The sequence below is a fragment of the Coenobita brevimanus genome, chromosome 51 (genome assembly GCF_032717465.1).
Source record: "Coenobita brevimanus isolate Jiangsu-jjx chromosome 51, ASM3271746v2, whole genome shotgun sequence".
NCBI lineage: Eukaryota > Metazoa > Arthropoda > Malacostraca > Decapoda > Coenobitidae > Coenobita > Coenobita brevimanus.
Window position 1 is genome coordinate 813,592 of NC_137004.1, and position 14,470 is coordinate 828,061.

General features: G+C 42.1%; 1 protein-coding gene across 1 annotated transcript; it reads right to left on the bottom strand.

Annotated features, from left to right (window-relative positions):
• Positions 1 to 1,273: 1,273 nt before the first annotated feature.
• On the bottom strand, positions 1,274 to 12,761 carry LOC145400279 (uncharacterized). Its single transcript, XM_080272837.1, has 3 exons — positions 12,537 to 12,761; positions 9,388 to 10,347; positions 1,274 to 2,199 (listed from the first exon to the last, which is right to left on the bottom strand). Exons 1-3 carry the CDS (start codon positions 12,759 to 12,761, stop codon positions 1,444 to 1,446), a joined length of 1,941 nt encoding a protein of 646 aa, XP_080128963.1. The 3' UTR covers positions 1,274 to 1,443.
• Between the last annotated feature and the right edge of the window lie 1,709 nt (positions 12,762 to 14,470).

Sequence of the window (14,470 nt, forward strand, 5' to 3'; positions counted from 1 at the left end):
TATCTCTCCACCTTCTCCTTGGCCTACCTCGCCTCCTCCCTCCTTCAAATTCGCTCAGATATACTTTTTTCACCACTCAGTTGTTATCCATTCTCTCCACATGACCATATCATCTCAGTACACTCTTCGATTCTGGTGTCCACAGACTTCCTCACTCCACATCTTTCACGATTCATATTATTTCGTATCCTATCCACCCTCTGTGCTCCACATACATTCCTCAGCAGTCCCATCTCCACTGCTCTTACTCTTGACTTTTCATTTTCATGCCACACCATAGTCTCACATCCATTATGGTAAAGTTGGCACTAACACTCCTTCATGTAAGCCTCGTGCAGCTGCAACATTCAAGCCTCTGTTTCTTATCAAGGCCTTCATTGCACCAACTACTTTTCTTCCTTGTGTCACTCTACTTTCAACTTCTTTTGCACATTTTTCTCTCTTTTCTATCACTGTACCCAGGTATTTGAACTCTCTCACCAATTCCAGTCTCACTCCATTCACTGTAACATCGCACTGAGAGTCACCTTCTCTCTCAATAACCATCACTTTACTCTTTTCTACATTTACTCTCAAGGCACGACGCTCACAGACATCAGCAAAACTCTCCACTAACCTACCAAATTCTTGTCCGGTACTTGCAAGCAGTACTGCATCATCAGCATACAACAAATTTGAGATATTCCATCCATCACCATTCATTACCAACGCCATCCCGCTCTCCATTACTCGTGTTTTTACTTCTCTCATCACCTCATTGATCTAGCCTCAGTATTGTCCTTATGAAATTCTGTTGCTAGAGACTCCAGATGCCGAAATTAACCCATGGCCCCCGAAAAATGCGCCATGGCCCCCTAAGAGGCCATGATTGCCAGTTTGGGGACCCCTGTTAAGCAAATTTCAAACTGAAGTGCGTGCTGTTAGTATCTGTTTTGATTTCCCTGACACCGTTGATACACTGGTCATGCAACTTTTCACGTAAGAAATGCACTGGAAAAGTATGGTCAACCCTGAAGAAAAAATTACCTCTACCTCACCTTTTAGTAAGCTTTAGTTTATTATTTTCCTCTCCTTTGCTTACTTTCTGCCAATTACCTCCCTCCATCTTATTGTAGATTTGTTAAGTGGATGCCATGGGACATGACGGAGACAGAAACAGTCAGAATTAACGTTCTAATAATGTGTCTATATTAATGTCTTCACAAATATACAATTTACTTTGCATCTCAATGCATCCTTGATTGTACATGTACAGTATATTACAGTAATCTGCTTCTTTACTTGCATATTTAACATAAATAAGTTACTTTCTGTATAAAGTACTTTACATTACTGGATTACAATCACATAAACAGTTTCAGAAAACATCATTTGACTGCGATATAAAGCAGGTTTGTTTGCTCATTTCAGTATTCCTACAGGATGATGCTAATAGGGCACAGCCTATTTTGTCATCTTTCGTGTCAAGATCAGAGTCAAGAAATCGGTAGTGTCACATATGAGATCATCAAATATTTCAGTAGCTATAGCCTCTTTCAGCTCATCCTCCTCACGGCTAAAATCATGCCACTGTTTGTCTTCAGCTCTCACCTCCGCGGCCACTACACTGTCCACGAGCCTTCGGGCCTGAATCTGATTTTGGTAAGACTCGTTCTCTGTGGCACTGAGGAGGGAACTATTGCGAAACACTTGTAGTCCGGACTGATTCAGACGCCCTGTGTCCTTTTTTTCTTGCAAAACGGCTATAACTCGGCTTTGTACTATACGGGATAGGTATTTTTCACTCGACGGTAGGGAATGGGAGTAATGCCTTCTGCTCTCGGACATTACAGATTTGACTAGATTGTATATTAGCATCTTATTAAAGCTTTTACTACCAAAATGAATGAATCGGTCACGCACTTTGTATATTTTTCTGTCTGCATGGCAAGGGATACCCAATGCATCAGCACTGTCAATATCAATGCAAAAGTTTATGAACAATTTAAGTTCCTCCTGCGATACCGAGTCATTTTCTTTGGTTGTTACGATTTTACACTCGTTTTCTATGGTACCCTGGTCCTTGGAGGTCACCAATAGAGGACTGTCACTCTCGGCAGCTGGCTTGAAGACTTTGATAGTGTTGTTGTTGTGGAAGGTAACTGGAAACACCTCTTCATATTTTTCTCCTCGTGACTTCGATGAAAACTTGTCGGTAGTCTGAAAGTAATTTATCCGAATGAGAGACGCAGTGTGGGAGATAGGGAGGTAGTAAATGGTTACAGCAGTATAGATTATGGAAATAATGCTAATTTATAAGAAATGGTATGTGTGACGGAGAATTGTCTCAGTCTGGCTCTTTTACCCAAGAACATATAAACTCCCAATAATCCTAAGAAACACTATATGATGTTAGAGCTTTGAAGAGCAGTCAACATAACTACGTTAAGCTGGTGTCATTAACCCTTAGAGAACAAGAGATCACTACTAAGTTGCATCAGTAAGTCTGAAGGTGTTAAAATAAAATAGCTGAAATGTCTGCCTTTATGAAGGGGCTAAGAGAAGTGATAAGAATATGGAAAAGGTTGAGATTCAACAGACAAGGAAATAACCCAAAATGTTGTGAGGTTTGCAGCAAGTCGGAAGAAAGGAAGGAGAGGGGATAGAGGTGGGATTTAACTCCAAATTACTCCAAACTGGTTGCACCTAAAACTGAAAAACGGTTGGGATTCGTGGTCTGGAGGATTGTTGACTGAGCGCATTCCTTTAAGTTACAAACTTATATGTTTGTAATTGTTCCATATCTGTACAATACTGCCCACGCATGGTGGGTTAGGTTGCTATGAATGTTTCATCTAAGAGTCATTTTCTCACCATTTAATCCAATGAATCTCATTCTGGGAGCACACCTCTGAGGAAGCGCGAGCATTATCAAGGGGGTGGGAGTACAAAGGAAAGCAAACAGCAACAAACCTGTTGGTCCTTTCTTGGCTGCTTGGTATAGGGAAGGTTGTAACTAACAAAACTATTTTACCAGTTGAGGACAAAGATAGAAAAGCAGGAAGGCTCCCCCCCCCCACCCACCAAACCCTACAGTCGAAGCCGGCAGGAAACAGTGAGAAGGATCCCCATGCATCATAGATAAACTGTCATGGAAATTTCATATTAAAGAGGAAAAGGAAATTTTAATTTAAACTATACAGTATGCCTGAAAAGGAAGTAAACAGTATTTATCAATGTTGTTCTGCGTGTTACATCCTCCGGGATCTGGAAAAAAAAATACACGGAAGTGTTTTATTCAGGAGTAGATATATTAATCTGGGGGTTAGAAGACATACTTATCCAAACGACCTATAAAGGTTAGTACTCTATCACAGTTTACTACACTGGGGGGCAATTTGTTTCATATATTTACAACTCCGTTAAAGAATAAATGTTTAGCTTCATGCCCATTGCCTCTAGTATAATTCGAATGATCAACTGCGGAGCATTTATCGACAGCCATGTTATCGTGTCTTTTGAATATTTTAAATACTTGAATTAAATCTCCTCGTAATCTGCGTTTAGTTAGGGTAAAGAGATTCAGGGCTTTTAAACGCTCCTCGTAGTGTCTGTTTCTCAATCTAGGTACCATTTTGGTCACCCTTCGTTGTATCTTTCAAGTTTCTCAATAATTTTCTTCTTTATAATAAGGCGACCAGAACTGGACACAATACTCCAAGTGTGGGAGAACTAGAGAAATATATAAGGTGAGGATGATATTATCTGATTTATATTCGAACACTCTACCAATGAATCCGATTAATTTCTTGGCTTTCTTAACAACCTCCGTACACTGTTTACTCGGTTTAAGATCATTTGTTATTATAATTCCTAAGTCTTTTTCACGACTGACATTATCAAGTAGAATACTGTTCTTGGTGTAACTGGCATTTTCATTTCTGTTTCCAATGTTTAGCACTTTGCATTTACTAATATTAAAGTCCATCTACCAGGTTTGGGTCAGTCAAACAGTCGATCGAGGTCGTTCGAGAGGGAAGGCAAGGGCTCAGAGGAAAAGAAAACGGCCTGAGCAAGAGAGAGAGAGAGAGAGAGAGAGAGAGAGAGACAACTATTTCCAATGACTAAAATTCTGTCTCTGCTCAAATCGAAGGATGAATCACATCCTGGTTATCAAAGGCTGATAATCAAAAACTCGACTTCCATTCCCAGTCAGTGCATTAATCTGTCCTCTCACTGACACTACAATTCCAAAACCTACAAGTGCCCGTCGCTCGTCACGTCTGCAGATGAGTTTCCCGTCTCTGGCAGTCACATACTTGTTTCTTTCACCAAGTTATATATGATAATGTAAAGCAAAACAATATTAACTACTGGTACCTGTGTAAGTTAAGAGTGTGATTTGGTGCGTTTCGTGACAAGAAATTGTAATTCAGAAGATTTCGAAGATGTGTGCTATAGTGACTGCATGAGGTACTGTTTTATGACCAGTTGGTGGTGTTTAGGACCATCTGAAAGTGTTTCATGACCATGTCGTTTTAGCCACCAGGATCATGTGGCGGTGTTTTATGACCATGTGGTGGTGTTTTATGACCGTGTGGTGGTGTTTTATGACCATGTGATGTTTTATGAGCATGTGGTGGTGTTTTATTATGATGTGCTTTTTTTTTTTACTATGTAGTGGTGTTTTATGACCGTGTGGTGGAGTTTTATGACCATGTAGTGGTGTTATATGACCATGTGGTGGTGTTTTATGACCATGTGGTGGTGTTATATGACCATGTGCTGCTGTTATATAACCATATGATGGAGTTTATGGTCATGGCCGTGTACTGCTGTTTATGACTATCTGGTGGAGTTCATGACAATACTTTCACGTGTCTGACGCTTACCATGTGGTGAGGTTTACGACTGTGATGGTGTTTATGGCACATGTTGTGTGTTTATGAATACTCTTGTGTTTGTTTATATGTCAGTGTGTGTGTGTGTGTGTGTGTGTGTGTGTGTGTGTGTGTGTGTGTGTGTGTGTGATTCAGAATCAAGGGTATCTATAAGGATGCTTTTTCCACTCTATCGTGAGGATCTGCATTGTCGTATCTGACACCCGGCCTTGCTTTCAAAAATTTACAGCAAGAATCAGTTTCAAAATTCATGCAAATTGTTTTGTGTCCTACCGAGTTGTTATATGAATTTGAGTTACGAAATGAACGATAACGACTCACGCAGAATCCTTTACTTTCAGTTTTAAATGAGTAGCTGTGGGATATCGACGTTTTCAGGGTGTGACACCAAACAGAACAACTCCAGTGCCCAGTAAGCTAAACGTCCCTCAACTACCTTCCAGTACCCCTAAAAGGAGAATGGGAAGCTTCAACTTGCATTTCATTGGGTTCACGTCCAGATGAGCCTTGGATCACAACAACAAAGACAACGGCATTAACTGAGACAAAAAAAAAGGAAATGTCAGATGGTGGCAGTAATGTTGGGAAGGGGGGTTGAAGATGTGGACAGACTGCAAAAAGGGGAAGCGACCCAAGCACAGAACCGCCGTTAAAATCCCACTGATGGTGTGAACTATCGGAGATGAACGATTTATATTCCTGCACAGTAGTAAATATGCTTTATATTTTTTGCTGTCATTATTAATCATTCCAAGATGTGAGAACTTTAAGATATTTTACTTTTGCTACTCCCAGACAAATTTCGTTTAGCTCTGGTGTGGTTTCCTTTCCTTTAAAGGCTAATGACAAGTTTCCCACCAGAATCAATATTTATTCGTTTTTCTTTACTAATTCTTTGTGTACGGAATTACTTGAGTATTTGTTTAGATTTAGTTAAAACATGTTAGACTTTAGGGAAAGACATAATGAAGATTTTTCACGTTCTTGGCGTGAAATAAGAAATATGTGAGGTTATTCAGGCCTGTAAGTTTCAACATAATTTTGTGAGGGCTAGACCAAATGTCTATAACTCCGTACTACAAACTTGAAATTAAATTGAAATGCTTAAGTTTGCAGACCATCCGATATTTTTCAGTTTGATTCTACCTAAAAGCTGATGTTTAATGAGGCATGTATGTTTAATGATGAAGGTGGGTGTTTAAATAAAAGGCTTCACTTTTTGCCAGTCTGAACTTTCAACTCAAACTGTGACTCAGTTTAATAATTTGGCCATTTTATATTTTTGTTGCACTCTGTTGCACCCTTACCACGCCTGAGGTAGGATTCAGGTTGAAATATACCGCCCTGACTTTATTCTTTTCGAAATTATAAAATAATCAACATCTAAGTACAACTGCAATTTAGTTTATGATCAGTTTGGATCAACTTTAGAAATATTCAATCAAGCACACGTAGATTTGTTTGAATTTTCAACAAAACTACCCAAAGTTTTTCTTCCTTTCTATTTTCAAGTTCAGCCTTATAAGCCATCAATCTTAGCTGAAGTTTTGACAAATTAATATTCAGAAAACACTGGGGGGACTATGCCCCCTAGCCCTCCCCAGAAATTACGGCCCTGTTATCCGAAGTTTAATCTAATACAGAGGTACTACGAAGTAACTGAGGAAACTTCAGACTAAACAAAACCTTTGTGCACGGCAGTTATTGGTTCTGAGAAAGCGTTTGACCCAGTTCAAACAGCTGCAGTGATAAGAGCATTTCTAGGGAAAGAAACTTGCGTTAATGCACCAGAAGATACTTAAAAAGACATCACTGTTATCAGACAACTCCAAAAGAATATTTTAAAAATATCACAAAGAGACAAAACACAATCTCGACCAAGTTATGTTATTCAGGTCATGACAGAGGACGCTGACAGACACTTAGATTACAATGGCCAGGGAGATGGCCTCAGCGGTAACTGATTAAGAGTTCTTAGATCTGCTGACGAGACAATCTTTACTACGATTTAGGGGAAGAGCAAGAAGAAAATGATAGTTGATCTGAGCAGGGGTGTCTGAGAATAGATTTTAAAAGACTACAAAAAAGACGAAAGTTCCGTTTTACATATTTGGTCTCTTCCAGTAAAACAGGAGATGCGGAACTGAAATGTGTAAAATATATATATATATATATATATATATATATATATATATATATATATATATATATATATATATATATATATATATATATATATATATATATATGTATATATATATATATATATATATATATATATATATATATATATATATATATATATATATATATATATATATACACACACACACACACACACACAACTGTGGCACGCATTTCATAAAGTTTCACATCTTGACTACAAAAACAAACGACAACTAGGAATCGCAAGGAAAACTTTTGATATATCAAGTAACTACAGAACGGACAAACGACTGCCTCTATGTCAAAAGATGAAAAAAAAAAAAAAAAAAACAGTATGCCCTTCCTATTGTAAGTAATGGATTGGGAAGCCTGGAGTTTAACACGATCCTCAAAACGTAAACTTAATGGTGCTCTTGCAGTAAGGGAAAGAATAATGATAGGTGTCACATGGAGTAACAAAGACAGCTTCCTGGGTAAGGGAACAGACAAAAGTAGAGGATATTATCCCTACAATAAGGAAGCATAAGTAGATGTGGGCAGGTCATGTCATTCATGGAACAGATAACAGGTCAGCCAGATTGAGTGAGCGGCAACTCAGTGAGAGAGTGAGGAAGAGGCAGAAAAAAAAGATGGAAAGATGAAATTTGGAGATTTCCTAGGAGTGAATACAATAGACTAACAAGCAATGTGTCAGGGGTGCTGATAACGATAAGAGAGGCCTTCCTCCTGCAGTGGACTGACGCAGGCACTATCTCACTAGACCTTGGACTCAGGCTGATGATGATGATGATGATGATGATGACCATCATCATCATCATCATCATCATTAGTGGTACTGTAGGAAGATGAAAGATAGAGTAAAGCACAGGTGGAAACCAAGCTGAAGGAAGCATGCTGGTGAGTGAAACAAGATGCAATAAAGGATCCGATTTCAAGGCAAGGTGTCACATTAACATTTTGCCATTTACTATACGTCTCTCATGCAGTAATATACCGGGGTAAGTGGCTGGTATGAAATAAGATAAATATACACCAATAATCTGTTAACGTTCACGATTACTTCCCTGGTATATGGCATCAGAAGAGAGAAAGGCAGTCACTATAATGTTGCCGATATGAAGTGCGTAATATCTGCAGGTTTATACTGAAGCAGAGTGTATAAGATAGTGAAGGCTGAGTGTGGTTTTATGATCCAGGTTTACTAACAGTTAAGATCCTTTCACGTTTCTGCAGGAAGAACATTTGCAAAGGGATGATTTTGTCCTCTCCCTTACTTGCACTTCATGTAATAATAACTATTAGTTGCCGTGCTGGAAAATTCGAGGTTTTTGGTGCGTCTGTCAGTATGTCTGCTGTCATGATTATGGAATAATCTTGGCTGGAATTGCACCAGTTTGGCATAAATGATTGACGCCCGTCAGAGTACCAAGTGATTAAAATTACCCCCCACCCCAAGGTCATGGGTCAAAGGCAACAGCAGTTCAAAGTTTTTTTTTTTTTTTCTGATTTTGACTGAACTTGGTGGACGGGTTGAGACAAGAAAGGATGAAGTGATTCAGTTCAGAGAAATATTGGTTAAAGGTAAATGTCACAGGGCAAGGTCAACGTTTTTATTCAGTTTCGACCAGACTTGGTGGAAGAGTTTAAGGTTAGCCAAGAATTAGCTCATTTTATATCCAGAATGACTGGTCACAGGTCAGGGTCACAGGGCAAGGTCAACTTAAACTCTTGTACGAACAGATAGTCAGGAGTCAAGAGCAGAGGGAAGGGTCAAAGGTTGGGCCTTAAACCCATTGTAAGGCGCGGGTGTTGCTCTTTGATGCTACGTCTGGGATTTCATCGTAACTGTATTTGTTCATCACTGTGCTGGCTACAACGGCCTGACTGATGTTACACTTGTCCTGCCTACAAAAACTCCTCCTTTATTTCTATGAGAAACATTGGAGTTAGAAGAAAATGTACACCGAAGAGATGCAACAGGGAGAAAAAGTAGAGGAAAAACTCAGAAGGTAGTAAATAGCTCAAGATAAAAACAATAAAATATGGAAGAGCGAAAGTGAGGGAGGTACTTTTACTTCAGTCATGCTCAAAACCGTGTTCTGGTCGGCTCAGGAGTCGTTATAGCATGTTATTTCAGAATATAATTCGTGTATCTGGTGCGATGATAATTTTTGTATGTTATTAAAGCAATCTGTATCGATATTACAACAATACAAGTACCAAAGACAGCTATACTGTAATGTGACACGCAGAGTAAATCGCTTAGCCAACGAGAATACGGACCTCAAAGGAAGAGACGAATGTGGTTAGTGAGTAAGTGGCAGATGGCACGAGGACCCACCGTAAATGTGCCGCCATAGGAGTAGAAGGCGGCCATATTGTAACATTCAAAAGCGTCCTCCAGCTCAGTCGCCTCCCACACCTCACACTCGGACTGCACTTCACCCTCGAAGTCCACACAGCCAAAGGTAGTCTCCAAGTTGCCATTCCTGAAGACATCCACCTCTCTATCACCTCGATACAGTTCCTTAGTCGTAGCTTCATCATCATCATCATCATCATCATCAGCGCCTTGGCCACGCATTCGCACCAGCTCACCCTCGGCTCTCTGACGGTCATACTCTAGCTTCCTCAAGTCAGCCTCGAGTTTAGCAGCAAACGACTCCACAAGGGGACTCCTGAACTCACTGTTGGTGTATCTCACGACGTCCTCCTTGATCATTAGTCCCACCTCGGAGTTCAAGGCAGAAAAATTATGGTTTTCTCGTCCAATATCGACTCGTCCATTCGCCAAAGGCTTCTCTGAGTGTTTGTGGACGAGACTGGAGGACGAGGTGAGGCTTCGCAAACAGTGATTGGAGCTGGAAGACGAATTTTTGGGCTGAACATCATGCTGGTTGCTGGACTTGAGATGACGACGGACAGGACCTGGCGCCTTGGGTGAGACAGAATGGTGGACTGGCGCGTGGGTGTGGACAGGTGAATGGGTGCGAGGGGAATATCGGGAACAAGGAGACTGCTTTGTGCGTGAAGAGTTGTCAGTGCATAAGGGTTGTGAGAGGGAGAGTTGCTGTGTGTGTGACGACTGTTGTGTACGGGATGAATGGCGTACACGTGTGGGTTGCTGTGTACGGGAGGTGTGGTGTGTACGTGTTGGCTGCTGTGTGAGGGAGGGGTGGTGCACGTGTGAAGGGTGTTGCGTGAGGGAGGCGTGGCCGGGTAGGGACGTGACGGCAGAGGAGGGAGGAGCCTCGTGGAGCGCCACTGGGTTGACGTAGCAATACGGGTGCTCCGCCTGCAGCTGTGTGGGAAAAAGCATCACAATAAATTAGCACACATGTCATAACAAAGAACCTTCTCCTAACAGATTCAAGTCAACAAAGTCATCTTTGCTTTATTCTTGCTGTCTTCATACAACACTTAATGTTAGGAGATACTTTTCGATTTTTAAGGTTAACTGTACTGTAGCCATGACTGGCACCTTCACTTCTAGGAAACTCTTCTAATATAGTTAAAATCGTCGGGGACTGACAGTTAGGAATATACCAAAATATACATCCTGAGGATGGAGGGCTTAATACAACATTAGAATACAATAACACAAGATATTACTAAACTCTGGAATAATGCTGAACTTCCTCAAAATAAAGTATTTTTAAAAATCACGGACTTAAGGCAGCCTCCAGTATAATCGAAGAATATCACCCAAAATCTCTCTCCACTGAAGTGGTTCTTAAACTAGGGGGAAACTGGCAAATCATCCTTAAAAGTAGTGATAGAACTTTAACAGATATTCGTTTCTGTAGTTGCTGAGGACGTTATAACAAAAGAAACAAAAAGTGACATGTAAGGATGACATGTACTTTACTAGTATTTACATAAAGCTATTTCTTATATATATATATATATATATATATATATATATATATATATATATATATATATAAGACGCGTAAGAGGAGTAGCCACTGCAGACACATGCCGGATGGCATTTTATAAGCAATGATCATCATCTGCTTGAATCTAACCTTCATGAGCTACATCCGGTTGAAGCTACTTAATCCAGGATAACATCAGGCGTTCTTTTGTCGACTATGGTTACCACCCAACGTAATATTATTATCATTATTATTTTTTTTTGTGGGGGGGGCTACGGGAAACCACATGACGTGTCACACAGTGTAGAGTCACATGATAGTATTGCAGCACCGACTGAGTGGATGGTGGGTACCCTACCTACCACATATTAGGTATTAGCATTCTGTGGGTGTACATGTACAAGTGCGATGACCTGCTGCTTAACAAGGACAGGGTATGTGGCTGGTCAGGGCTGCCGCTGGTGCAGGGGGTGATGCAGCCCAAGCAGGCCGGCTGCATTGTACTGACGGAATCAGAGTGTGAAGCTGAAATGTAAATGAAGGGAAGGTATCTGGTGCTCGCTGGCTGGGATGGATTAGATCATCAAGCAGAGTATAGTGGGCGACGCTGAGAGAAGCCACTGTCCTCAAGTGGCCGAGCAGGGCTTGATGAAAGGCTCAGTATTGGCTTACACGCTTCACCTGCAGTTGTGTGGAGGCTCAATGAAGTCCCTCACTGCTGTAGGGGCACTGACGCAAAGCCTGGAGTCTGTATCGCTAAGGGGCACAAAGGCAGTGAAGTCACCGCCACAGTGACTAATTTCCCTTAACCCTTTCAGGACGATGACACTTTTTATTATATTCTTGCTACTGCTAAACGCTTTGATTCGGTGTTAGGGGGCTTCTTGACCTTGAACGGCTGTATATAACATTCATTAACCTCTTCACTACTGTAGGTCTGTTCCAAACTAAAGAAAAAAATGTTAGGTAGTATTAATAATGAAGACAAAGGCATCACCGTGTAGAACGAGTCCATACCAGCCTGGGAGGGAGGCTGGGAAACACGGCGTGTGATTGCCATAGATTTTACTGCTCTGTTCTAATCCCAGTGTAGCAAACCACGAGTTATTCACACCAGGATTTCCTAAATGACGTCTGAATGTGTGCATCTGATAAGGTCACGTTATGAGGTCGCGGACGCCCCTTCTGTGTCAGACCTTTGCTAAAACGCTAAGTTGGGCGAGATTAATAATTCTGGGATGTCTGGAGGGGTGATGTCTTCCAGTTAGGGATGGGAAATAAAGAAATTTGACCTAACCCTGCGATCTTACAAAGGACTGATACAGGGTGAGTGGTTGGAGCGTCAGCGTGACGTCATCAGTGGTGCATGTGCAGTTGTCATTTTGGAAGTTTGGTTAACGGGAACTTCTGGTCCACTACATCAGACTCTAAATACATTTGCGAGGGAGGGGATGTTATTTTACAACTAATGGTTACTTTGTGGGTAGCCTCCTCTGTTGATAGCTATAGCTTCCGTACTCTTATTCATGGATCCCCTCCACTTTTTGCTGGGGTACAGGATAATAGGTGGTATCGATAATGGTAAGCCCGTGTGTGTGTGTCCATGACTCACCTTATCACAGTCGAACCAGGCGCCATCCTGCTCGTCCTGTCGCCGCCAGCAGCCCGGCTTCAGGGCGTGGCACTGGAAGCATCCCAGCAGCAGGAGCCTGGCGGAGCTGGTGGCCTGCTGCAGCGAGGCCACCAGCGCCGTGGCCACCTGCCGGGCCGAGGCGGGTGGCCAGGCGGGGTCGGTGGGTTCTGTGGTGGGGTGTGTGGTGGTGGTGGAGGGCGGCATGGCAGTGTGGCACAGGTCATGTTGTGTAGGGTGACGGGGGCCCCTCCTGCCGGGCCCACACGACTGCCTCACCCACACACCTGGCCCGACGCTCACCTCTCACGCCCATCACTCCACACTATCTGATCCACACCGCTTGATCCGCGTCAGAGGCTGTTTCAGGCATCCACTTTATAATATATTAGTTTTTCTCCACAAGTTTTTCACTGCTGTTGGTATAAGAGGCATTATGTTATCATCCTGTAGTTATCATTTAACAACTCGGGAGGAAAATATATCATTAATATCTACTCTACTGATGGAATTATAATCTTAAGTGAGTAAAGGTGATTGATAAAAATACTGTACATTTTAAATACAGCAATATGTACCATGTTGATCATCAGTACCAAGTTTATCAGCAACAACACAGTACGAGATGTGGGAGCTTCAGGGCCCTTCATTTAATGTCCTTGGTGTGCTGTGGTGTGGAGAGGGATCTTGTGCAGGCTAGTGTAGTGTGAGAGGGTGGTATGGTGTGCTGAGTAATGTGGTGTGGTGTGGTGTGGTGTGGTGTTTCTTTGCTAATGTCAATAAAGTCTACGGGAGTAAAGCAGGTGGTTATTGTAAATTGTTAAGGAAAGACAGACGGACGGGGCTGCTCCTACAGATGCACCAGCTTAAAAAAAAGTTCCATGAAAACACATCGATTTGGCGGAGACCGTCATTGTAAGTGCTTGACGCCAAACAAGCGTCTTCTGCAAAAACAAGGTAAGCCAATGAGAACCATGAGATGTAAATAAGTCACCTGCTCCACTCGTATGTACCCTGGGTGCTGTGACGCAGGAACAACATTTGCATTGGGGAAAAATATATATATATGATCTGGATGGCTTCAGCGTTGTAATCCACGTCATGCCAGACGATTTGACTCAGTTGGCTGGAGATGAGTGTTAATTATGTGTCCATTAACCTTCTCATGGTGTGGATAGCTCTGGTGTTTTGAGCCATCTAACGCTTTTCTTCAGTGTGTCCTTGAATGCGAGGTGTTGTGATGGGGAGAGGTAGACTGAGATGTTTTGGGCATGTGGAGAGGATGGGGGATGACAGGCGGGTACGGAGTGAGAAGTGTAAACGTTGGGGGTACAGCTGGAAGAGGCAGACCGAAAAAGACCTGGGACGAGGTCAAAGAGTGTGACCTTAGGGATAAGGACTGAAGAGGAAGGCTGCCAGAGATCAAGCAGCATGGAGAGCCGCCATTACGTGACCAAGACTGACGCATGGAACCATGATGAAGCCTTATAAACAAAACGAAACGAGAGTGAGTCACAGAAGCTTGAGGGTGTTAAGTTCCGTATTCGAAACTAGAGATTACAAGAAGGACACACACACACACACACACACACACACACACACACACACACACCAATATAAAGCCTCCCAAAGAGCAGAGACAGCAGAGGCATACCCTGAACTGAGAAGACATGTTCACTGCATTCGGGCTGCCCCCAAGACAGTGTCCTTGGCTTCAGAGAGAGATTTTTTTTTTTTCCAGTCAGAGGGTTAGATCTATCTATCTATCTATTGCCAGACGCCATAATCCCGTAAGGGGTGGCCATTTGACTCTGAGTTAGTTGTTTTACAGAGAGGGGCACTAACCCTCCACCAACCCACTTGTTGACACGTAGGGAGCACGTATGGTTTGGTTACATGGTTACCACCCAGCGTTG

Coding starts and splice junctions, on each gene's coding strand:
- LOC145400279 (XM_080272837.1), bottom strand. CDS start 12,761: ATGCCGCCCTCCACCACCACCACACACCCCACCACAGAACCCACCGAC. Junction 10,348..12,536: donor CCTGGTTCGACTGTGATAAG/GTGAGTCATGGA, acceptor TTTCCCACACAG/CTGCAGGCGGAGCACCCGTA. Junction 2,200..9,387: donor CCTATGGCGGCACATTTACG/GTGGGTCCTCGT, acceptor AATTACTTTCAG/ACTACCGACAAGTTTTCATC.